Source organism: Pseudomyrmex gracilis, unplaced genomic scaffold, assembly GCF_002006095.1.
Source record: "Pseudomyrmex gracilis isolate BER0280 unplaced genomic scaffold, ASM200609v1 scaffold_2, whole genome shotgun sequence".
NCBI classification, from domain to species: Eukaryota; Metazoa; Arthropoda; class Insecta; order Hymenoptera; family Formicidae; genus Pseudomyrmex; species Pseudomyrmex gracilis.
The window spans coordinates 1,870,576-1,882,722 of NW_018020586.1; the positions used below are offsets into that span (position 1 = coordinate 1,870,576).

The window sequence follows — 12,147 nt, forward strand, 5'->3', positions numbered from 1 at the left end:
TTATCGGCAGATTACGGAACGCATGAGAACATAAGATTATTCTTGTTTACGTTTGCAAGATCCCCATATGTGTTCACTACGAAGAACGTCCCATATGTTATTATCTCGTACGCAAAACTCCATTTCAAGAAAATAGAAGATCTGTTTTTACGTGAAATTTTTATATCTATCATCATATCGCATACACGTAATACAATTTTCAAAATTTTGCGCTCGCAGATACACGAAAAGCAGCTTTCAATATGCACATATAGGAAAATGTTGTAATCTCTCTGTTTGTTTTTTATTTATTTAATTGGTTTCTCTTTCACTTTGCTGTTTTTTTCACTGCATTTGTTTTTTTCTGTTTGTGTACCGCGCAAATGATATATACATGTATCTGTCACTCTTGACGGTTACTTGTTAACTAGCCCCCCGAGCTGTGCACGAAAATGTCTACTTTTCCGATTGGTTTCTGTCAGAAACAGAAACTTTGGACTTTTATTTTGCCCATAACGGTAAAACCGATGATGCGTTATAGAAACGAGATAGACGTTAAATTGGATCACGTGCCGGAGATCTTGATTCAAGTTTGACGTAAAATTGTATAGAGTCGAGGTTTGAGATCAACACAGTCTGCGGCCAACTTTCGAAAGTAAGGAACTATGAATGTCACATCTCATCGTCTTTCATCGCGCGCGCAACATTGTTTAAGCAAATTTCTGAAGCATAATGCACTCTTCGCGCGTCATGTCTAAATATTGTACAATATAATCTAATAAAAAATAAAATCTGACAACTTTGGTTTGATTGTGCAACATAAAACTGAAGTGAAAATAAAATAAATAAAAGATCGGATAAATTGACATTCCCGGAGATACGCGATGAAAAAAACAGTCAGGCTATTTATTTCAATTTTTTTTTCAAAGTGTTATTACGGCCATAGAAATAGCAACGATCAAAAACTAATTGATAAATATTGGCTCGATAGTCTCGAACAAGAGTAGAAAAATCGAAAAAGACCAGAAAACTACGGTGTCGAGTCAAACCGTAGAATCGATCGTTGATTTTTTTATTGATATAAATAACAGCGCAGTATATTTAAGCAATCTAAGATCAATCAACTTTGATGTATTATCGCGCGCATTAAAAAAAAAAAGAGAAAATAAAAAACTTTACAACCGTCGCTGTAAACCAATTTACACCGATATATCTTGCGTTACGAATCGAAAATCGATGTAAAAGAGAAATGTGGTTTTATGTACGTATAAAATTGTCAAACAAATAAACATAAATTTTGAACATCAAACTCTGATGTGTATGTACATATTTAGATATTACCATTTGTCTTCTGTTAAGTACATTTGCACGACGCGCGTACAAATAAACTTCGTATTGTGTGACATTCAATCGGTATATTTTATTTATAACAGGTTCGATTCAATCGGTACTTCGAAACTCGAGAAATGCGCGTCTGCATTTGACGTGACACGCATGTGATGAAGGATAAAAAAGGCTGTCGTGATGACGAATTTAGAATGAGCGACTTGCTGTAAATACACAGATTCTTTTTTTGTTTTTAGGAAGAGAGACTTTACGTCGAGCAAAATCGCCGTATTTTAAACTCATTTTTCTAAATCTTGTTACCTAAATAAAGAGAGAATGAAAAACACAAGAATTGTACAAAATATTTGTAGGTTCTTCTCTCTCTCTCTCTCTCTCTCTCTCTCTCTCTCTCTCTCTCTCTCTCTCTATTTCTCTTTTGCGTATCTCTGACGGATACATTTACAGATTGCTATTGCGTTTGGAGAATGCACAAGCGTTTCGCATTTTTGTGTTTCGCATGTTTTTGCAAAACTACGAACACCAACAACCAAATCCGGGGAAATCGTTTTATCGTGCGCGCAATCTTTCACGTGTCCAAAACTGCAAAGGATATTTTACACAGATAATAATCGCCGAATATTCCGTACCAATAAATCATATCGCGCGAGTAAATGCACCTATTCATTACATTTCTTTCCTGTGAAACAGAGTAATAATTTTATTAGTTCGCAAATGCGTTTCATTATTGACAAATCAATATCCACGCACTGTAATCTTCCAAGGTATATTCACAAACATCCGCGATGTGAATTATATTTATTGGCTATATTTCCGGAGAATTTCTCGCCACGAAGCCGAAGTCCCTCCTAAGGCGCTTATCATCACGACGAATCTTGTTCACACTGCAAATCCAAGTGTGTTAATTTAACACACTTGACGTGTGTTTTTATTGAAGTCATTTTTAATACGTTTCTTAGTGTTTAAAATTGGAACACGCTTAATACGTGTTGATTTAACTCACTAAATTAACACGTTTTAAATGTATAATTTGTTGTGTGTAATAAACGACATATTATCGTATAAAAGTTTGGAAGCTCTACGTTTTCATAGGAGAACAGAATAATAATATTTATGTTTCAAAAAAGCTGCAATGTGAAAAACTTAGATAACTATGGTATAATAAAGTTTGTCATAGTGCAGTATTCTTTAAAAATATTAAAACATTATTATTTTGTTCTCCTAAGAAAACGTCGAGCTTCCAAACTTTTATCACCTGGTTCAGTATGTAATATTTTGACGTTCATGTTATACGTGTCATTGATTTGTCTCTCTTGAGAAACATCAGAAATAAAACCAGTAGATGGTGATGATTCGAGTACGAGGCTTGATGGTTTTTCATCATAGACGTACAATATATAGACTGCGCGTTTGGCTGAAAAGATGTCTTCAACGTTGAGAGAGACAACATACTTTGAATAGTAACTCTTTCTCTATCATTTACCCTACTACTTCGCTAGACAAAGATGAGGCTACTATTCAACACCAGCTGTCTCTCTCTCAACGTTGAAGACATTTTCTTAACATGGCAAAGGTAGGGAACGCGCAGTCTATATATTATACGTCTATGTTTTTCATACAAAAAAAGTACGTTAACCTCACTTTTGTCTTCAATTTCATCATCTTCTTCAATATCACATAATTTATTATTTCGATCGGCATCAAACTTTTGTAAAATGATTTCTTTGTTGTTGATCATTGATTGTAACACTACATCGTTATTGCTGGCTTCTATTAAAGTTGCACGTACAATTTGAAGGTCAGAGATATATTTTTTAGATGAAAACGTAATGCGTTTACAACGTTCACCGATTAAACAGTACACTTTCTTCTTCATATTAAATAAAAAATATATTAAATTTTCACAAATCACATTAAACATATATTGCACGTCAGCACACTTCTTTCCGCCGCGCTGTACTTGTCCTAACATATCTCTGTACTCTGGAAGGAGCGAGAAAGAAAGATTGATGCGCGCGCAACTTTCTACGCAGAGACAACGACAATTTTGATGTGTATTTTGTGAAGTGTTTTAATTTTGAAACGTTTATCTGTTCAAACGTGTAAAACGAGAAATATGTATTATTTTAACATGTCTAAAACTTGTGTTTAAAACTATGTTTTATTTTATTACACATTTTAGATGTTTACGCATTTTAACACACATGCGATCTGCATAAATTATCATATTACACATTTATGTGTGTTTAAATAACACGGATAAGCGTGTAATCTTAAAATTACACAGAAAAAATGTGTTAAAGTAACACACATGGATTTGCAGTGCAGAGACGATTACTACGGAACTGAACACATAAAATATTCGGGGGAATATACGCGCACAACTTCGCAGTACCAGTGGACCAGAGGAAGTAGTTTGCGAAACTCTACTTGCCAAGAGAGAAAGAAAGACATATAGAGAAAGACAATGGCATTGAGTGTGCGAAAATATAACATATGGATATGTTTATATATAATGCATACCGCGTATCGTCCGCGGTTATAAATTAAATACGATCCATTTTGCGATATGCATCGAACATGTCATGTTAGATAATATTTATTTTGTGCGCTAAAATATTTTAATAACGCCGCAAGGTACACCCGTATTATATGTTTATTTGAACGTTAATTTGTAGAAGAAAGTCCATATGATATATATGTATGTATGTATATATGTATATACATATATATATATATATTTAAAAATGTTTTGTACACACAGTTGAAAGAAACAAAACTTGTGCACACATATTATTGTTATAAAATTTAAATAATATAAATATTCCGCAAGCTTTTTAACAAATATTTGATCACAGATTTGATCAGAAACACAGAAATATGGCATTTATCATCACACAGTTAGCAAACATAATAAACTATATGTTAGCCATATAAAATTCAATAAAAAATAAATGTGATAAAACTTAAATTCTCGGCTTTTTTACGTCATCGGCAAATTTCCGTTAAAAAAATAATACTGCGCGTGATCTGTCTACTTGTAACGTATTAATATGTAATACTCTTACAACGTCACGAATGTACTTGGAACATTTTCGAAGTTTGTTTTTTTGTCGAGAAATAAAATGCAAACATCACACGTTATCTTTTAGCTTTATAAAAATTTTTTTAATCTTTGTGGCGCTATTTACTAGTAGCGCTGCATAATGTGAAATATTTACGATTTGTTGTACACTTTATTGCATTATACAGCGTACGAAATTGTTTTACACAGAACAAAAACATGTTTGAAAAACAAGCGCTAGTTTTGTTTCTTTTAATTGTACATACGACATTTTAGTAGATCGTCACGCGGAGATAGCGGCTCGACAGTTAAGTACGAGGAAATATAAAATATTAAAAATTTACATATTCAAACATTATTTACAAATTTTTATTCTCTTTCCTTTATACAAACATTGTGCAGCAGATAATATTTTTTCCGAGTTTTATAATTAAATACAGATATCGAGACAATTTCTATCGGAGAGCCATTAGTATTCCTCTTAGTTCTCCGAGGATTCTTTTTATTTTCCAAGACTTTTTTCGTCTCGCGGGTTTCTTATTCAAAAGACGTCACGTGGCGAGGCGCGATTTATTGATGCGATGCGATAGTTATTGCCTTTTTTGCGGAGAAATGACTTGTGCTAAATAATATTTTATGTAAAGAAGCGCGCGCAAGAGATTTCTGTACAAGATCGCGTCAGCTATGCGCGTCGCGCTACAAAGTCCAAAGGTTAAAGGCGGTCTCATCGTTTTCATCTTAAGCACGATTTAAGTACGCAAGCAAAGCAAACTTTTCTTATTTACTTTCCAATCATTTTTTCTATTTACCCGATTTGTTTCTGGCAAAACATTAATGTAAGTTATTAAACGATAACGTTATCTACAGAGTTTTATTGTCTGAGACAAATTAAGTCTTTTCACATACGAGCGCAATTTATTTTCACGTACTCATTTAATACTGCGCGCTAAACTCCGAAAAGACAAAATCAATTTATCACTGCGAATACCATCGAACACTTTGATATGGAGATGAGCAGTGACACGCACAAAAGAATAAAAACAAATAATACCTGTCATCAGATTTGATATTCTGTTACCTTTTGAATATTTGTAACTATTATTTTTATTTCTGCGTGTTTTTTTTTTCCGGCGCAGGTGGTGCCACTTTTGTACAACTGTGCAGACGTAGCTAGAATTTTCGCATATGAAAATTCGATATATTCAAATCTTTCTGTGTATTTCTACTCTTGTGTAAATCATTTCGATATGTGTCTAGAGGGAGCTAGAACGTTTGATTACATACCTATTTTCATATTCCGCGCACGAAAGACAAGAAAATGTCCCGTAAAAACAAATAAAGCGCATATATCGAGCGCTCCTCGTTACGTCGGATAAGAGTAATATTTATCAGGGGTTAAAGCTTACACGGTATCTTATCCGTCGCGTCAGATTTTTGAGATCAGTCGCCGATAAAAACGCTGTTAGAGTTTCAGCAGAATTGGTTTTCTTAGACATAATTTTTGTTTTTCATGTTTTTTTTTTAATTACATATAATTTTTATGTTAGAAATTGCATTTGGCAAATAAAAAATTACATTAGCTAATAAATCCCCAAAAACTTAAAACAGCTGATGATTAAAAAAATTAAAACAGCTAATGTGCACGGACACTGATAAATAATTTATCGCGTTTGACCAAGCCTGAAACGCGCGTGTGCTCTGAAAATTGCTTGGGGAGAAAATTTTATTTAAGAAAATTAAATTACACGAGAGACGAACTAATCACGATACGCCCAAGTGTGCGCTAACCACTGTCTGCGAAAATTCTTTTGGAAGCTTACTTTATCAGAGAGTTGCTTGCTCGCATTGAATACATAGCAGGAAAAGGTTTTAGACTTCCGACATTCATGAACGTGACCGACATTTTTCTTCGTTCTGGTAGAATGATGACAATGCACGCGTGACGAATCACCAGCAGCCGGCGCGCAACCGAAAAAAAGGCGCCGCTGGCAGTTTTTTCATTCCCTGGCGACGCATACTACCCGCACAAAATATGCAAAAATATCGCGGCGAATGGAGATACGGCGTAGACTTTTGACTCTTCTGTTTGCCTTCTCTCTCTTATCATTCTTTGTTTTTTTTTATTTATTAACTTGTGAGCAAACCACGTCGAATATTTTTGCCTGAGCCTGCACGAGACATCGTAAAAGTTTGCTTAGAAATATTACATGAGGCGAACACGCAACGTTGTATATTTTATCTGATTTGAAAAATTGTTTGGCTGAATCTGTAGGTTGCAATGCGCGCTTGTATATTTATTTTTAACATATTATCTCTCGCGCGAAATTATCGGTGGATGTGGAAAATTACGAATAAAGCTCCGAATCAATCAGTTTTATGTAGAGAGAAGCAAATTTATATTTGAACACGTTTCTGATGTTATATACATATATGTATATATTTTTTTTTCTCTCTTTATCTATCTCTTTTTTTTTGTTTTATATTTTTCTGACACAAAGTTGCAAATTGTGCCAATGCAGCAAATTAAATAAAAAAACTTTCAGGTATGTTACTTATTATTATTTTAAATAGTCTGCTTGCGAGCAAAATTCTTAATGAGTTGAACGCGAGTACTCAACTCTGTTTTCCAGTTTCTGTAAGACCGCTATTATATCGTGTCAAACTAGAGAATTAAAAATAAATATTTTTCTTTGTTATGTAAAACGCACATACGCGATTCAAGGCGGGCACGAGAGAAACAGAGGCAGTCAACTTCAACAACAACAACTTTCGCCAGAATTTCAATTCTAAACGACACGAGCGATTTCCCAGGATTTATTCAGCTCAGTTAGATTCAATCAAAGCCAATTATAAAGCAATCAGATGTTACAATATTCGATGCTGTCGGACCTATATTCGTCAACAGAAATAACCAGATATTCGGATTATGTTACCGACGTGTTATTGCAATATTACATTTCACAAAATGTGAAGATTAATTTTGTATTTAATCGATAATCTTTTCACGGCCGAAATTCCCCCGCGCTTACGTGTCCATCAGACAGAGCGTAAATCATCAGCATAAATTTTGACAACAATTCAAATGTATATCTGTCGAAGAAAAAAGCCCACGTTCATATTTTTATTCAAAACCTATGCAAAAGATATTTGTTATTTCGATGAACTTTGTAATAATCTTGAAATTACTTAACGTACGTGTGCGCGCGTGTGTATACGTATAAATACAAAGATATGTGATTTAAAACCTGATGATTATTTTATATATTACATTAAAAACTAATATACGTTGTATTTAATCAAAACTAAATTGCAAGATAAACAATTTTTGATCACAGCACAAGGCTAAAATTCTCAAAATGAATCGTGTTGGTAGTTTTTTTCGCGCACAAACTCGAAATATCTGATTAATTTGTTTTTCACGAGTTTTATCCTTTTCCCTGATCTGTCCAACGAAAAAGTCAGATAACGAGTAGTGCGACATTTAATAATTGTAAAAGGCAACGATGTTTCTTTTATTTGGCGAATAAGTCAGACGAAATACCGGAGACTTACCAGGTTTAGCAGATAAACATTTGTCACCGTGCGCATCCTCTTGTTTCTCGCGAGAGTGATGAGCACCAAAGAATTCCCAACGATGGAAAGGAAGAAGATTGTACCGTACAGCGGTATAATGAGATTCTCCAGAAGGCTGTCCTGACCTGGCGACTGCTGAACGACTGGCGTGGTGATGTTGGCAATTCCGGTGACAGTGGTGAATCGAGGAAGGTCGGTAACGATCGTCGAGCTGTCATCGGCCTTCTCTGAAGCGGCAAAATATTCCGTGGAAATCGGATAATCGGACAGATTATGCTCTTGAATTGACATTTTCTTGTTATGGTTGCTCTTCGATCCTTCGTCGTGTCCCGCAGCGACACGTGCGCTCATGTCGATAAAAATATTTTGCGCCGCATGTTACATCACCACAAAATGTCACTTTATCCAGAAAAATTCTGTCACAAGACCGTATTCATAAATACGGTAGTTTTTTTTTTGTTTATTCGGTGACTGTTTTTAAAAAATTGCCAAAACTGCAACGTTTGCACAAAAGTTGTGACGAAAATATTTTTCGCACTTTTAAAATATATTTTTCTCGAGCTGTTCATTCAGGTTTGGTTTTTTTCAAAATCATTACGTAACGCATTGTGTAATAACTAATTTAAAGCTCTTTTTAACTAGACCGAAAAATCACGTTAACACCCTCGCAGTGTCTCGCGTGCGTGCGTAATTATACTTTTTTTTTCTTTTAAATTTGTGACATCTCTCTCAACGCGTGGGTTAGTACCTGTAAATAGAACAGAACAAATTATTAACGTTGGGAAATAATTCTGTGAGTAATATGGGCATAAAATTAATAAACGGAATGTACATATGCATTTGAATGTAGAACTTCGCAAGTAGCACCTTTAGCCTCAAATAATTTATATGCGTATGTGTGTGTGTGCAGTCGTCAGATCTCTCATATTATGCAGATTACTTATTTCGCTGTAAATCTCGTTGCACAAGTTCTTATTACTTTGAAAATTCGGTCTAAAAAGAACGACTTAATGCTCGTATTTCATACGATAAAAGGGACACAGGAGACCACAAAGATATCTTTTAAATTATCATTTTTTTTCCCGATATTATGTGAGGTAAAATAAATACGCGATGAAAAAGATGAGAGAAAGTAGGAGAATGCATTTTTGAATTATTGGCAATATGTATCGTGGTGACAGCCATTAATTCGTTAATCTTATTTGCATAGTAATAATCCTCTTCATCTAAAAGTTCACACAAAACATGTCAGGAGAGATGAATATATACACGCTCCTTTAATTATCCGCCGTTGACGGGCGTATCTGACAAGTCACAAGCTGATATTACTTTTCTTCGCAAACAGAAATCGTTACACACAAAAAATCTCATTTTATTAAAACCTCTGCGCGCGCGCGCATGTGTGTGTGTGTATTGTTGCATTTTGCGAGCTGTTTGGTCCTCTCCTGAACAGTTTTTACGACTTTCAGCATGCTACTTTACCTCGCAAATAGATCGAAAACAAATGTGTGTGATTCATTCTATTTTATTGAACCTTGTGTGCGTTATTACACACATACACATACACATATGTATAATATATGCACGTATACAGTTTTCATTTCAACAAAACTTTTCTCATACTCTTTAAAATTCCACTTACAGTGTGTTATCAGTGGCACGCTAGCGTGTACGCACATATAAAGCTCAATTTACGTTAATTGCACATTCTGCACTATCATTTGCTCAAACTGTAATCCGATCCGGTGAAAAAGTTATGCTTCAATACGTTTAATTTTGTGGAAACAAAGAGGATAAAACGCACGTTGCACATCAAAACTATATCAAAATTATTATTACGCAATTATTATCGCAATTATTACGCATTTCTGCTCTCTCTCTATCTTCGTCTCGTTTTGCTATTATAGATCTTTGTTCTTTGCTTGTTATTTGTTTGCGTTACAATTTTTTACGATTTATTGCTTGGACAACATCGCCGTGTTCTTGATGCGATGAAAAAAACTTCTGCTTCGGCTTTGCGCTTTTTTATGTACCGCCATTCTTCCCAACGATTATTCTATATTATCTCTTTCTCTCTCTCTCTCTTCTCTTCTTACCGTCTACGGAATATAAGAAATGATAGTTATCGTGGATGACTCTTTTTCTGAGTTCGCACAATTTTCTACCGTATTACCGATAGTGCCAGTCGATGAGGCGCATTCGTCGAGAGAGAGAGAGAGAGAGAGAAAAAAAAGAGAGAGCCATTACAATCGTGACACGCATCTTTTACCCATGTTAACTGTGGAAACTTCGCTTGTTTGTAAAAAATCGAGAGCACTCGCTTGCCAAAAAAACAAACTTTGTTTTTAAAGTGCACACATTAAGTTTTTAAGACAATTTTTTAAAAAGAAAATGGCAAGTTATTCAAGTAATTCAAAGTTTTCTATGTGAATCGAAAACCGTAGATTGTATCAAATCGAGAAACACGTTAATTAAAATCCTAGTAACTTGGATGCATTTTTTGTTTTTTTCCAAAGCAAAAACTTTATTCTACCCTTATAAGCTTCGGTCTTCTAAAGAGAAGCTTGCGCGTTGGTTGTAATTTTATTTAAGAAACGTTATTTAAAAGCTCTTTCTAAAGCACACGCTCTTTATCACGTTTCGAAGAAAAACCATTAAAACCACGTGTGTGTAAGGTGGTATACGTATATATACATCATATGTATATATATATAAGAGAGCATATATAGATATATAACATATGGGAGATCATTTCTCTTCCTTGAGACTTTCTTGATGTTCCAAAAATTAAAAAATAACCCGCTTATATAATATACACATGCTATCGAACCGATTAAAATTCCGTTCGCGAATAGTCCGATTCGATTTTTCGTTCCCTCAGTCCGCAGTTTCACTTACGTATTGCAATATGCAGCGATACGACGTGCCGCGGATATCTGATATATCAGTGCAGTTATCGCTATAACACGCTCGAGTATCAATCATAGTGCCCCTTGCGCGCGCGCGCGATCGTTATGGAAATCACGAGCAATGCGCGTCGCTTTATAAACATTTTTTGGCGAATTTCGCGAATCGCATGCGAGAATAACAAAAAAAAAAAAAAAATTATCGTGCACCGTCGAAATGCAAAACAAAGATAAAAGCGTTCGTTCGCAATACATTTGACCTCATTTCCGGAAATTCTGATTATTATGCATATATACACGGTAATATTAGCACGATAGATACGGTGAAGTGCAATAACAAATATAACGTTGCGTGACAATGAAATTACAGAGAATGGAATTCGCTCGACGAGGTTCTCTCTCGCTTTTAACCGGCCCATTTGCTCGCTTGATGTCTATCATAGCGATGTGTGACGAGCTTTTAATGATTTACAAGTTTCATTCACAATATTACATGTCGTTTCGCAATTATTAGTCTCGCTCATCATAAGTTGATAATTTTAAACAATATATTATTTACTATAAACACACGCATAACCACTCAATAAAAGTATGTAAATGTGCTCAAACAATCAGTCGTATTAGATTAAATTACTGCGTTTATTTGCGCTTTATATACATTTGGTCGGCCTGTTTATTATTGAGAATAAATAGTATGAAAATTAATTATTGCACTGATGAGAGACCACCGCCAACTGGATTTTTGTATAACAACGTGAATTAATATCTTGTCGGTTTCGTTGTTTATTTAATTTGCTTGATCGTAAATTGAACAAACGCTGCGTTCTGAAAGTTGACAACGTATGTACGTTGCGAATTTTCATCGACGACGAGTTTTTCTGTCGGCAAAATATTCCCGACGTGATCGATTTTAACATTAGACCCGGCGGCAACACGCCGTTGTCGAAGCAAATCTCTAATTGGAGCACGTGAACGGCCTCGACGGAGTCAAAGAATATTCGCGAGGAGATTGATAAATTTTCACCTTTAATGCTCGACCAGAATCGAAGAGAAGAGCTGGGGATAGGGCCACTTTGCGTGAGCCAACACGTTGAAGTGTGTGTTAATGCGCTCCGGTGCCTGAGACAGTTTCCACAATTGCGGCGCGCGCGAAGCGGCTGTGCAAGCATATATACGACGCGCTTCCCATTCTCCATTTATTCACTTCAACACCCCCAAAACCTCCCAGCCGAGAGAATGAATTTCTGAACTATTAGAATACCGAAGCCGAGATACTATGTA

The 12,147-nt window shown here is 35.1% G+C and overlaps 1 protein-coding gene across 2 annotated transcripts in view; it reads right to left on the reverse strand.

Annotated features, from left to right (window-relative positions):
• Positions 1-8,481, reverse strand: part of LOC109854093 (cholecystokinin receptor-like) — a 30,333-nt gene extending 21,852 nt beyond the window's left edge. For both annotated transcript variants that reach the window (XM_020426869.1, XM_020426860.1), the window contains exon 1: positions 7,940-8,481. In XM_020426869.1, coding sequence (XP_020282458.1) covers positions 7,940-8,311 — 372 coding nt within the window. In that variant the 5' untranslated portion in view covers positions 8,312-8,481. The remainder of the gene's footprint in view (positions 1-7,939) is intronic.
• Between the last annotated feature and the right edge of the window lie 3,666 nt (positions 8,482-12,147).